We start from the raw sequence: 14540 nt of genomic DNA, 5'->3' as shown, positions 1-14540 counted from the left end.
ATCCTATACCGGGGGAAAGGGGGGGGGGAGGGGGGAGCAATACTTCTCCTAGCTGCTACATGCTACGGAAACCGGGTTACGCTCCGTGTGGGCCACTTAGGTTTGAAGTGGGTATTAACCTTGTTTATTTTGTTGCCTTTTATTAAAACTATAGCAGTGAAGCATAGCGTAAGGTATATACCACGTTCAAAACTGTTTTCTTTACGGGATCGATGAGTGGGCTCTTTCTCTTATAAATTGTATTGGAGTATTTTTGAGTTGTGTAATGTGAATCGATTACAGATTGTGTAAATTTGTTTACCATTTTGTAGTTTGTTTTTTCTCCTAGCCGCCAAACTCACAACTGTGTTGAACGTTTCGCTTGTCTTTAATAACGTGTCTTTTGGAATTTGCATCAGTCTTCCGTAAATAAATCTTGTGAAAAGGGAGAACTTTGTTTTTATTCATTCTCATCGTGTCGCCATCTATTTTAGCTGCTTGCGCAACAAATTTTCATGTTGTAGAAAGTAGACGCTGTTTCTACGTTTTGCAACATGGGAATTTGTTGCCGCGGGGGTGGTAATAGGAGCTACAAACAGTCGCAACTTGTAATGCAATATTTGTTATGTTGCCCGTATTACCTGGCCTTAAACGTACTTTAGTCGTTGTGCTTTGCGATTTGAAGGGTTTCGCGTGGCCGCGCGTATAGTCAACGGCCGCAAAATACCTTTTAAATCGCTAAAAGAACCTGACAAAACCCAACGACACCACACTGGCAATTAAGTCATGTTCAATCACGTTCAGTAATGTTCAATAATGTTCAAGGGCCTCGTAGCCAAGTTAGAATTAAATTGAAATATATCGAATCAATCTGTTACCCGACAACAGCGGTGCAAAAGTCAGTCTACAGGTTCCCATTTGATAACTGAAAAAAGCAACACTTTTTTGTATTTTTTATTGTCTCATACACTATAACAGAAAGCAGTTTGCGCCCTGTATCCAAAGTCCCGATAACTTACCAGCGGACCGGAACACAGTGATTGGTTCCCAAACATAGAGAGAGGCAATCATATTTAATATTAAAATCCCTTTCCCGAAACAAGTTGAATAAAAGAAACTTATCACCGGGCCCAAAAAATTATCCGAACATTTGAGAAACGGGCCCCAGGTCTTATTTCCCTTTTTTTAAACGCGTTTGCTCTGCTATTTTGAAGCAACCTAATTAAAAAATGAGGAACTTACAGAATTTACAGAAACCTACATTACTGAGCTTACGGCCAGACTGCCGGGGATTTGAACCCTGCCACGCTGCCCGCTTTGAGACATTTGCTCTAAATTTCTGTCGATTCTTAATTTTCGGTGCCGATTTACTCGTTTTGAGCGATCGGTGAATTTTGATTTCCATGCCGCTTAACGCTTTGTTGTAACAAGAAATCTAAGTTCATCATTTGCAGCGCAGACAGGGATTGACTAATTGGTGGTGGGTACTTCGTGAAAAATGGGTCGTGGGTCCGGTGAGTCGTTAGCCAGCGAACGCAGACGTATTTCCGGCTGTCGCTTCTCCCTGTCGGGTCTAGAGAAGGGACAGTCGGAAATACGGCTGCCTTTGCAGGCTGGTCATTCGTGGGTTGTGGGTCCGGTGAGCCGTTGGTTGCGGGCCCGCTGAGTCGTGGTTTGTAAGTTTGTGCGTCTTAAAGAGAGAGGCTCAAATTTCAGCGCATGTGGATGAATCTAAATGCTTTTTTCTCTTTCTTATCAACTTTGCGGCCTTAAAAATCCCACCCACACATACTTCAGTAATCACATTCTATAATTAGTCCAAGCAAAATGGCTGATGACCAAATTCACAGAAAATGCTAGTGGATTGTACTCATATTGTCGATACTGTCTTTAGTGTTGACCCGAAGGATTTATTCCACGGTTGAAGTGTTTCCAGTTATTTGCATGCGATATAACGCAATCATATGATAAAAATTACCGGCCGAGTTACCTATTCCCTTCCGAATGGTTCATAAACCGTGCGAATTAAATTAAACAGGCTTAGGTCATAGCGAGCAAAGGCAAAAAAAGCACTTTGATTCATGGACATGCGCAGAACCGTGAACCCTCCCTTAAGCCCATTAAAACCCTGATTGATTTTAGCTGCTTGAAAGGCCCTCCAGTGTATCTGTTGCTGATTTAATTTCTTGCGTGTACACTACCTCCAAGTCTCCGATGCTCAATTTCAATCTACTGCAAATTGTGCCGGGAATTATTTTACTAGTGAACAACGAAGATGCCTAGTTTACCAAATGAACGCATGTATAAAAACTATTGCCGTTCAGTCTCGGCTAATGACGTTAGAAATGAACGATTAATTGATCCCATGGTCGATTTGAACCTCTATTACAGCTCAGTCTGCAATATAACATATTCATTTGTGTTCACTGGCAAATAATGTTAATCTGAAATCTTATGCGAATTAACCGAGAAAGATGTTTCTGACGAAAAAGGACATACGATTTAGCGAGAATTTTGCCAAAGATCTAACTTAATTGTACACACCCCCCGGCGTTAGCGGGGCTGGGCATTAGTCTACCTTGAGCATGCATAATGTCAGTTCAAAATGTCGTAACACTGGAAAATTAAACTAATACCTTTCGTTTTCGGAGCAGCAAGTATCGCGTTAAAAGTGCGAAATAAGATGGCATTTTCCTAAGGCCAACAACCGCTCGTACATTCGGGAAATAAGATTCCGTTTCGTAAAACTAGCTGATCCGAACACATCACACCGTATCAGCTTGCGAAAATATACCGTCATAAACGGACACCAAATGATCTGGCAACTGTCGTTGGCGGGTGCCATGTTTCATGTTTCAGGCGAATGTCAACGTAACGTAAGCAGCGACGATGGCGACGCCTACGCAAACGCACTCGAAAATTCAACGTGATGCTACCTCAACTTCCAGCTCCGTCATGTAAATTTCATCGGCCGGTTCTAGATAAGAAAAAGAATCAACAATTCACCGCCTTGTGCTCACGTCATATTGGATGTTAAAAGCAGAAAAAGTTTGGGGAGAGTAGAAAGTACGACTAACGGTGTGGGTATTAGGGAAAAAGGAGGGGAAAGGGGGAGGGGTAATACTTCTTTCTCCTTAAAAAACGTGCCAGAGAACTTATTGCTATAAAACTTGCTCAGACGATTGAACCGCATGTTTTCCGTCTGGCAAATGGAAGAGGCTGATGAAAGGCCGGTGTAAACGAAAACAAGACTTGCTTTGCCAATTTTAGCCTGACTTATGACCTCTTGAATACCACTAACGGATGAGATAAACCTTGGCTTTCCGCTTGCATTGCGTGAGTGATTTAGGCAAATGTCAACACAAGACTCTCATTAACATTGCATCTTGCATTGACGCATCTCATCTTTGCACCCGTCCGAAGTGGAATATTATCTTGCGAAGCTGTTGCTTTGTCATGGCGGAGAAACAACAAACCTCGCCTTACCGTGAATCCCACAGTCGTTCGGTTAAGTTTGTTTATCCCGTGTCGTTCGCTTCTTTGTTGATTTGCGTCACTGCATTGGTTCGTGTGGAGATCATAAATCAGCGAGTTCATACGATTGAGGAGCTTGTGGCGGAAGTAAGACAAACTACGAACAGAGAGCTTGCGAGCAAAGCAGTAAACTCCAAACCCACAGAGAGAGCCATGTCTGAGTGAGCATGTGGATTTTAAAGACAAGAAAGATGAGACGCAAGGTAATTTAATTTTAACTTGAAACGCAAAAATGCCGCAGTAATTAAAGGGGTAGTATCATGGGAGATATCATGATTTTTGGCCAAAATTCACAAAATTTAAACTTTGAACACTGTGTTAATTAATTTCTACATCGATAATTTAAAGAAATATTAATAGTGATTCTGAGACGAAAGGTTGAACCAAAATATAGTACAACCAGCAACTTTTTCAAATTTGAGCCACTCTTTATCTTGGCCAACTGCCGGCTAAAATATCCGTGGATAGTTTCTTTGCATTCTGATAGTCTTTTAATGGAATTTTGTCATTATATCTTGGCTGCTATCAACCAAATAGCGTCTTATTGATTTTCAATGTGTTACTAAAAACAGCGTGATACTGTCCCTTGATCAACGTTCTGTTCGTTTTATTGGAATATCTGTAGTCCGTTACTCACCTCAGGATTTCGGATCAAATTTTCCGCTTAAAAAATCCAAACAGAACAAGCTGTGCTAACTTACACTAATTCTCCTCAATTTAAAAGTCCATTAAACGATAAGGGAATGCAGGAAACGACTTAACTATTTTATTTAGTGGTGTTGTTGGCTGTCCATATCCCTGAAGGAATCGGGGAGCTGAAGACCTCTAGGGAACGCTTTTGGGGTTGTTTTTAGTTTAACAGTGAAGGATTATATAAATTTTGACATTTCCTCCCATAAATCAGGCTTGTTTTATCTATAGACTTTTCTGAATACTAGAGAAATGCGACTTTTTTTTTGCAAAATGTTGCGAGACTACCAACGGCCGGAAGTGCTAGTGCTTGAGGCTACATTGAGGAGAAAATTCAACCGGAGCTACGGCAAGAAGCAAAATCTCAAGACAGATATTTTATACCGTTCAGTTTTTACCACACTTGGTCTATATATACTTTGCGGGGATCAATGCTTTGTGCACGGAAAGCATTGTTTTCAGCGAAAATAAGAATCGAAGGTCATTGAAAGACAGACAAATTTAATTACTGCGTTGCACCTCTTAATGTAAATAACAATCCCTGCCCTGAAATTAGAATCTAGGGTTTGGTTGTGGCCTAGGAGTTGAAAATTGTGATGAGCTTGGAGCTCGGGGCCGTTTAGGGACCGTTCATTTTTTATGAGCATGGGGGGGCTGGTGGGATTTGGTTAATTGCCACTTCGAAACTGTATGACCCCCCCCCCCCCCCCTAGCATGCAATTTTTTTCCACATGGTCCCCCCAAGCAGAAACTATTTTTTTCTGATGACCCCCCCCCCCCCCCCCTCCCGCCCAACCAGAAACAAATCATACTCCTATTTGTAGGAAAACGCTTATGTACTGTTTATATCAAAGATAAACGTAATTGTTACTGTGATTTCTTTACAGTACTATTAAAAGGTTACCGTTCTCTGCTTAGGTAAAGATTTCCCTTGTTTAAAAAAAACGTTTTATAGATAGCAACACGTTTACGGCAACGGCAAACCCTAAATTTCCATTTAGATTCTTAGAGGAACTATAAAAATTAATCAAGCAAATGTTTATCGTGAAATTACTCCCCTTCGAGTAGAAACAGTTAATACACGCACAGATCTGACTAACAAAATACGGATCGCATACCAATCAACGATGACGAGTCATATTAAACAGAAGAAAACAGCGGACACACAGATATCAGGCGCGTAGGTAAGGGTTAGATAGGGGTGTTTTTCCGGCGCTCTTACTATGGGGTCCGGGGGCATGCTCCCCCGGAAATTTTTGAAAATCTAGGTTTCCAGAAACCTCATTTCCTGCATTTTGAGACCCATTTTAGGCAAATCACAAATTTGTTTTACAGCAGCTTTTTAAGCTATATACGTCATTTCTGCGGCATAATTGTCTCAACTTAAACAAGAAAGTTCAATGTACATTCCGCGCCCTGTCAAGTTCTGATAGCTATTCGATCTGCTGATAGTCATACACCAAGCTGGTAAACTGCATCATTCTCGGGTGTAGGCCTTCAAACAAATTGACTATCTCGTCAAGATTGGCAGGCATATCATATTTGATATGCATAAGAACCAGGGTGGACATTCTACTCTCTCGCATGGTACACCTCATGTAGTTGTTCAACCTCCTCATTGTGCTTTTTCTTCCTCCATTATTGATCTTCAAAGGGGGTTCGTTCGAACCCCTCGAACCCCCCCTCCTACACGCCTGGATATTAAAGTACTGCTATTAAAAATGACAGTTACAAGCTTTTCTGAAGATGGCCTACGGCTCAAATTTACCGTCAACTGAAGTCACCAACAACAGTTCTATTATTAAAAACCAATCTGGATGTTCACACTAGGCATACTACTGAGTCTACTGATACTCCTGGGTTCAAATAATTTACTAATCAACAGTCTTTATAAAAGTGAGTACTATTAAACAGAACATTAAACAATCTATTGATATAGTTCTGAGTACAACCACTTAATAGAAAACTACTCCCCCACGGATGATTCAATAGTGAGACTGTTACGTTTTTATATTAATTTGAACTTGTACAAACATAGGTGTCTACTTCAGTTTATATTCATTATTGCTTTTCCAACAGATATGCTTCATTTCCTCAGTTGTTGTTAATATGAAATGCAGATTTCGACCTCAGTAAGTGAAACAAATTAAAAGTGGTTAGGAAAATCGTATTAAATAAAATTGAAATAATATTCAATTTCTTCATCTGTTTCCGTGTTGAGCCATTTTCAATTTCCTCTACTAGCCAATTATTGCTGGTGACCCCCCCCCCCCCCATCTTTCACTAAATTTTTTTGGTAGCCCCCCCTTTAGTGCCATTTTTTTTTCTCGTGCCCCCCCCCCCCCCCTTAAATCCCACCAGCCCCCCCATGCTCATAAAAGATGAACGGTCCCTTACATTTATGATAACGAAACGCACGAATAGTTGGCAATAATTAAAACCTTTTTTTATTGGTTGGTGCAAAGCCAAAGTACACGAGGCATCAGTTTGAAAAGGTCAGCAAACATTTAGATCTTATCCGACAATTAACAAATTAAATGAAAATGATAAGGTTGGTGTTTATTATGGATCAGGAGATGTCACATTATTATTGTTAAGAATTCCTAGGGTCGAAAACCAAATTATAATAAAAAAGAAAAGAGAAAAAAGAAACTTGGAGTATAATGCTGAAGCAGAACAACAAACAAAATCAGACCAGGATAGCACGTTTCAATGACCTCTACCGGAAAGTTTTGACACTACAGAGGATTTTATCCACAGACTCGCTATCGGTTGTTTTTAAAAGCCACTTTGCACCGTTAGCTCAACTGAACAATATAGCATGGAGGAAAGTAAGTTGCTGAGTAACTTTCACCTAAAAATCAAATCAGAATAGCAAACAGCGTGCTCCGTGGTAAGCACTTTACGGGAGTATGAAACAAAGGGGAGGAGGGAGGGAGGGGAGGGAGGAGAGATTTAGGTATATGAGTGATTGGGAGGTACGAATGAAGCCAAGTTTTAGACTACAAGATAAATCTAGATCCAGAACGTCCAACCACAAAGAAGTTCGCTAATATCCACATACAACCTCCAAAACCTCCCCGCAAGAGTCTTTATATCCAAATGTCGGTGAGAAACAGTACAAAACTAACTTCAAACCTAAGAAAGATCTTCGCACTTCTCCATGACTAATTTTCCTGAGCACCCCCTGGGGTATTAACTATAAAGTGAAAAGGTTGAACGATATCAGGTTAAACAGGATTTGTTTTATGTTATTGATTGCAGTTAAAATCAAGAGGTTAAGAACGCGTCGGCTTGCTGGAACCTCTCCAGACGGACATAAGCTTACAATTGAGACGGTGAGAAACGAGATAAACAAGACCTTGAACTCTCTGAAGCCGCAGGCATTTTGCTCATCCAAGGAAAAAATTTGCGTCCAAGGTCCGCCGGGAATACCAGGCCCAAAAGGAACACGTGGAAGAAGAGGGACGCGTGGATCTATGGGACGCAAAGGATCACGTGGACTCACAGGCGAACCTGGCCCACATGGAAAGCCGGGTATTATTGGACCACCTGGTCAGCAGGGGGAACAGGGCATTAAAGGAGAACCGGGTCCCAGGGGATTTCCTGGTGCGAAAGGTGATCCCGGAGAATCAATTTCATCCCCTACGGTTGTAATTTCGCCCGTGACAAAGACGGCCAGAGAAAATCGAAACGTCATGTTCCAGTGCTCTGCGACTGGAAACCCAGCACCGACAGTCACGTGGTTTCGCTCTGATGGTCGCTGGACACACCGTTTTCGGTACGAGCGAGATGGGAGATTAGAGGGACGTCACGTGACTCTTGCGGATGCAGGAAGATATGTTTGTGTTGGTAGAAACGTGTTTGGTTCAATGAACCAGTCTGCCATGCTGATTGTTGAAGGTAAATTGTGACCTCTTAATAGCCTAATTTCGATGCATTAAAATTTAGCCTGAAACGATAACATCACTGCAGGCTTCGGGGAATAAATTGTAGAGTTTATATGGGTTTATTCCCCAGACCCTCGCAGTGATGTTTATTGTTTAATTTCAGGCTGAATTTTAATACAATAAAATCTGCAATTCCACACTGACAAACCGACGAGAGGTGCCGGATCACTTGTAGACCTAGATCAGCAAACTTATTCAAATACAAAATACTGACGGCAGACTGATCCTAACGGTGGAGGTGGCGAACTTGATAGAAATAAGCAAAAAAGGCTAGAATAACTGAAATATATTTGAAATAAATGTGATGGTATATTTCCAGCCTGGTGAATGAACGAGAATGGTGTATTATTCTAGAAAATGGCACAGGCATACTCGGAAAAAAGAAATCCCACTGCTCCTGTCAGGAGTCGAATCTAAGACCTTCGATATATATGAAATATATTTGCTAAAAAAAAATTGCACGATATTTCGGTTTGCAATTCAAACCTTCCTCGGGGCTGAACGAAAAAGAAAAGCGAGAAACATAATAGGATCGTAACAAATAGATTCAAAATGTAAAATGCGTGACAATGATTGGTTGTTTAGGACTACGTTACAAGTGTAAGACATGTCATTGGCGTATTTCGTCGCGTCTATTTATAGCAAGAGGGTGCAATGTTTTACCTTTGTCGATAAAATGAGCCTCACGAGTCTTTGTAATTGAGTCACGTTTGCTGCGTATAAGTTCAAGCGGGATTAGGTGGACTTTGTTGATTGAGTGGCCAGGTTGGTTGAAATGAAGCGAGACTGGGGACTGGAGTAGGACTGTTAGTTGATGGTGATTCAGGATAGATCTGCGGACTGTTCCCCGAAACGTTCATTGAGTTGGCGCTTTGTCTCCCAAATGTATTGAGAGTGGCACTTCTTCAATGAACGTTTATCGTGATTGGGACTCCCCTTTACCACCCTGGTGTGTCTTAATTTTGGAGTTTAAACATATAATTATCTCTTCTGTCGTAGTTCCTCCTCGTGTTCGGCTCAGCCCAGGTCCCACTCACGCAAAACAAGGGCAAAACGTCACGCTGCCTCAGTGTCACGTAAGTGGATTTCCCGCGCCTGTTGTGACATGGAGGAAATTGACGGGGACTTTACCGAGGAACAGAGCCATTCATAATGAGGGATCATTGGCTTTACTTGCTGCGGAAAGAAATGATACAGGTCCGTATGAATGCACAGCTAGGAACCAACTGGGACATGCGACTGCTATAACTTCACTGTTTGTATGGTCTCCTCCAAAATTCATCTCAAAACCGCCAACTAAAGTGAAAAAAAATATCGGCGAGCAATTGTCTTTGAATTGCTTTGCAACAGCTCAGGCGCAAATATCGTGGAGACGTATCGGGGGAGCGTGGGAAGAGGAGAGAATGAAAGTGGAAAATGGTGGCACCCTGAAGATTTCTGCACTCAAGAAATCTGATTCAGGTTCCTACTTATGCGAGGCCAAGGTGCTGCTTTACACTCTTCAGGCGAGGACTCTTTTGGAAGGTAAGATGAGTTTAAACACGTCAGTGGTGTCTTTGGAAAGCTGTGATGATCCTTTTTGTTACTCGAGCTGAAATTAAGGGGGTGTTCACATGTGAAAACTCGCACCGATGCGAGTTTCATACCGGTATGACATAGTGATTTCATATCGTGTTTACATGAAGGGATAAAATTTCATTCCGTGTTTCGATGGAGGGATACTTCATATCGGCCGACGTGTGCTTAAATAAACAAACTTGTGATTGTGAAGTCATCTTGGATTACATGTCGCTACTCGTTCCAGACTCCCGGGAGAGTGATTTCACGCCAGGACAAAAAGTCGTACGCTTTTACTTGTCATCGGAATGAGTTTTCGTACCGGAATGAAAATCTCGCTCCGGTACAGTTACCGGGGTGAACTCGCTCCGGTATGAGATTTTGTGTTGATATCATGTAAACGAATACAGAGCCACAAGAGTGAACTGGAGTGAACTCGTACAGGAAAGAAAGTCGTGCCGGTATCATGTAAGCACCCCCTTACTCTTGAAAAGCACTATTCCTTTTGTTCTTGCGCCTTGACAACCGACATAAACATAGACGTCCTTGAACTTAATTAAGCTTTCAAAAATTTATAAATATTGAATCCTTGTTGCAGAAAATTGCGCATTTAAAATAGTTTAATCTATTTCATAAAGTTTTAATACGGGTCTTTAGGTTCGAGAAACGAGGCCTTTGTTTCAAGAGTGAGGTGTTTGCCAATAAATCGGGTAAAAAAGGAATACCCGAGAAGTTTGAGGTTGGAGTCCTCGCCGGTGAACCATGTTTCCACAAAGTACGTTAAATCTCCCTTTTACACGTTTACTAACTTTTTTCCTTTCATATAACAGATCATTACAGTGGTCCTATGTGAGAATATAATCCGGCTAATTCGCTTGGTACAAATATTCCTTGCTCTCTGTTTTGCATGTTAGTAAAGGCCTGCACAGAGATAGTGATTTGTCAACTTCACATCGTTACCTTTATGAAGAAAACCCCCCTGCGTACACATACCTGTATAATATATGAAATCCTGATAATAAATATATCTATACTTGTCAGAAATTTCTTCTTCGATAATAACAGAGGGTCTCAATGGGGTTGACCTTCAGCCGTCAAACAGGCTAAACTTTAACCGTCAAACGTAAAAAATGGTCAATTTTTAACGTCAGCCATAAAAAGCAGACGTCAAACGGTTTCAAGGTCTTTCAAATCACACTATTTCAGCTGCTCATCCTCGACTTCTGGCTCTCAAAGAGTCGTTTTAACTGGTAAACAGCTTTCCATGTACCCGCCAAATAAACTCACTCTATGGTCTTTTCCACTTAAGTTTCGTCCAAACTGACATCACAGCTAACTCGGCCTTGACAATCCTCATAACCATACTAAGGTCTACTAACTCTCTCCCTCTAAGTGGCGCAGTGGTCGCTCCATGCTGCAACTGGACAAATTAATGATAAGCACCTCTCTGATAGGTATTGTCTTGGATAGTCCAATATGGCTTAGGTAACTGATATTTGAAACATGCAAATTCAAGCTTTAGTTTATGTTCTTCTGTTTAAGTTGACCGCATAACGTTTTTCTTTTTCATCAGTCCGTCCTCCGCTTTCGTTTAACTTCACGACGGATGGACGCAAGGGGCGATATGGCGTTATACAAAAGTTCACAGTTCCAATAAGCAGTCGCTATCAAATCAAAGCCTGGGGCGCTCGAGGAGGAACGCACTCGTACAACTATGGAGACAATCCGGGAACTTACTATGGCGGCCGGGGAGCGTTCAAGGAAGGCACCTTCACACTGAATAAAGGGACAGTACTGAATGTTGTGGTGGGACAGAGAGGAGGAGACTCAGTGGAGGTGAAAGGAGGACGATCAACTACAAGGACAGCAGCTGAACTGGGACTGTCAGTAGAGGACAATGCTGGTACAGGGGGAGGGGGAGGGAGTTTTGTTTATACAAGTAGTAATGTACTATTATTAGCGGCTGGAGGGGGAGGGGGAGCGTCTGGTGGATATAACGGGGTGGATGGACAGTCGGGTACTAGTGGCACAAGAAGTGAGGGGAAAGATTCGTCTAAAGCTAGGAATGGAGGAACGGGGGGACAGCCAGGTGAATGTAACACAGTAGATGCTAGTTACCACGGGGGAGTGGGCGCGGGTTGGTTGGCTCAGGGATGTGCTAGGGCCGGATCAAATCACGGTGAGAGAGGCGGGTCACGTGCTCAGGGCTGGGTGGGAGGAAGAGCTGGTGGAATGAATAGCGGAAACAATGGAGGACCACCCCCTGGGGCGGCAGGTGGGTTTGGTGGTGGGGGAGGGGGAGCCGAAGATAATGGTGCATCTGGAGGAGGAGGTGGATACTCTGGGGGAGGAAGCGGTATACGCGACAAACAAGCCGGAGGGGGAGGTGGTTCGTATTGTAGTGGGACGAGTTGCTCTGGTGCAACTGGTGGTAATTTGAAAGATGATGGGCGTGTTCAAATTACTGAGCTTACTGATTAGTTGGAAATCAGTTACAGAAAAGCTCTTCTGGTTAGTCTATTTTTAGATCTCAAATTATCTTAATAGTTCCACATTAATTTGGTAGCTGATTTAAAATTCGTATTATTTACTGAAGACAGGAATAGCGAGAGCGATACGTATACACACCAACAAAATCTTAAACCTGATGATTACTTTCGAGTATGAGAATTTAGGGCTGGCTCCGGTGTGAAACTTAGAAAAGATATACCCTCGTATACTTGATTATGTAACAACTGTTCAGTTGAAGGGGCTAAGCACATGTGAAGTTTGTTGATTACCGTGAACAAAAAAAAGTTCTCTAATCGGTTTGTGGAGGCGCGGTGGTGTATTGGTTTCCCCATCGAATTTTCAGTCAGACTTATGGGAAGATGGAAGGAGTGGTGGCTCGAGGCTAGGTTGGTCTCTGCATTAAGGCGGGGTTACAACCGAATTTGAGTGAAATTTGAAGAGGTTTTAAGAATGGATAGAAGAAAGAAAATGATTTTTGGAACACTAACAGACAGTTGATACCCACGCAAGAGCACCCTGGGTTTCTAGTGGACTAACTTGGTATCCGTCTATTAATTATTAACTACAAATTCTAATTTTAAAACTTCACTAAATCTTCAATATTTCTTATTTCTCTTAATTTTACCACTCTTTTGAGAAAAACTATCTCATCCCAAATATACCTAAAATTCACCCAGAAATTTACAAAACACCCCAAAACATTGATTTGTGTAATGAGCATAGGGTTTTTGTATTGCTTGAAACACGAACGAGATATTTCCGTTGAACCGATTTTAAGCGGCGTGAAAACGGCTTTCAGGTAGACCCCCGCCTTAACAGAGAGATTGGAGAGGTTAAGAAAGACGTTTACGGCAGACGGCAAGCGTGAGATATGACCACGTGACGATGTTTATCCTGTATTTTCCCCTTGCTCTTTTCAGTTTCTCTGTCAAATTGAGTAGAACGTTAGCATCAAAGGACAGAATTAGTTCGCACTATTCTCATCGTTGTACTCTTTTTTTCAAGAAAACATAAACGTGAATCTCACGTTTGCCACTAGCCGTAAACGCGGTTGAGTTCTCTATCTATCTAATTTAGAATCGCATTTACGGCAAACGTGACTGAGATTCACGTTTATGTTTTTCTTAATAAAATGGGTACATAGATTAAAATAGTGGAGAATAATACTGGCCTTATATGTTAAAAGAAAACTAATCTATTTTACTCAGAAACTGAAAACAGTGAGTTGGAAATGAATGAACTTGGTCACGAGGTTATTTTTCTGCCGTTTCTTTTTTTCGATTGCTGTAATCGTAATTCTAAATTTCTCTAATGTCAGTTGTTTGTTTAACTATAGTCCCATTCATACCAAAAAAAAAAACATGTTTAACTAAACCAGGTTTAACAAAATGAAAATTGCTATAAACAGAAAATCTGAACCATTGGCTTTGACATAGGATTCAAGTTAACTTTAACTTAATGCTTTCATTTGTGCTAAATCTGTAGTCAACAAATTTTATAAAGGAAACAATTTAAACTGTGTTTAACTAAACAGCTTTTAAACGTGTTTAAAGCTTGGCGTGAATGCGTGAATCTTTTAAGGTGTATACCACGTTCAAAACTGTTTTCTTTATGGGATCGATGACATCACATATTTTGTGACAATAATGGGTTCTTTCTCTTATAAATTGTATTGGAGTATTTTTGAGTTGGGTAATGTGAATTGATTATAGTTGTGTAAATTTGTTTACCATTTTGTAGTTTGTTTTGTCTCCTAGCCGCCAAACTGTCTTGAACGTTGCGTTTGTCTTTACTAACGTGTCTTGGGGAATTTGCATTAGTCTTCCGTAAATAAATCTTGTGAAAAGGGAGAACTTTGTTTTTATTTACTCTCGTCGTGTCGCCAGCTATTTTAACTACGCGCGCAACAAATTTTCATGTTGTAGAAAGTAGACGCTGTTTCTACGTTTTGTAACATGGAAATTTGCTGCGCGCTGGGATGGTAATAGGAGCTACAAGCAATCGCAACTTGTAATGCAGTATTTGTTATGCTGCCAGTATTACCCGGCCTTAAACGTGCTTTAGTCGTTGTGCTTTGCGATTTGAAGGGTTTCGCGTGGCTGCGCGCACACTCAACGGCCAAAAAAAGATAAAAAAAAAATCCCTTCAAATCGCTAAGATATTAAGTCACAAGAACCTGATCTGAACCTGAGGATCTTTCTTCTATTTAACTTATGGGTGTAGGGTGGTTCGTGAGCCGTGAACCGTACGCGGGTCCGGTGAGTGGTGACTGATTCGTGCGTTTATACACCTTCAGTTCATTAATACCATTTTACGGCT

The 14540-nt window shown here is 41.4% G+C and overlaps 1 protein-coding gene across 1 annotated transcript; it reads left to right on the top strand.

The window, feature by feature from the left end:
* The first annotated feature begins 3397 nt into the window (after window positions 1-3397).
* On the top strand, window positions 3398-13752 carry LOC146454994 (uncharacterized). The gene is made up of 5 exons (XM_085094851.1): window positions 3398-3674; window positions 7074-7096; window positions 7468-8106; window positions 9153-9677; window positions 11284-13752. Exons 1-5 carry the CDS (start codon window positions 3436-3438, stop codon window positions 12189-12191), a joined length of 2334 nt encoding a protein of 777 aa, XP_084950977.1. The 5' UTR covers window positions 3398-3435; the 3' UTR covers window positions 12192-13752.
* Window positions 13753-14540: the final 788 nt, after the last annotated feature.

This window comes from Pavona decussata, unplaced genomic scaffold (assembly GCF_977016875.1).
Source record: "Pavona decussata unplaced genomic scaffold, jaPavDecu1.1 SCAFFOLD_291, whole genome shotgun sequence".
Lineage (NCBI taxonomy): Eukaryota > Metazoa > Cnidaria > Anthozoa > Scleractinia > Agariciidae > Pavona > Pavona decussata.
This window is presented reverse-complemented; position numbering and strand designations above follow the sequence as displayed.

Bases quoted from the DNA above. Each gene is read 5' to 3' on its own strand.
- LOC146454994 (XM_085094851.1), top strand. From the start codon at position 3,436: ATGGCGGAGAAACAACAAACCTCGCCTTACCGTGAATCCCACAGTCGT. The intron at 3,675-7,073 runs GTGAGCATGTGG...AAATCAAATCAG, and splicing joins ACAGAGAGAGCCATGTCTGA to AATAGCAAACAGCGTGCTCC. The intron at 7,097-7,467 runs GTAAGCACTTTA...TATTGATTGCAG, and splicing joins AGCAAACAGCGTGCTCCGTG to TTAAAATCAAGAGGTTAAGA.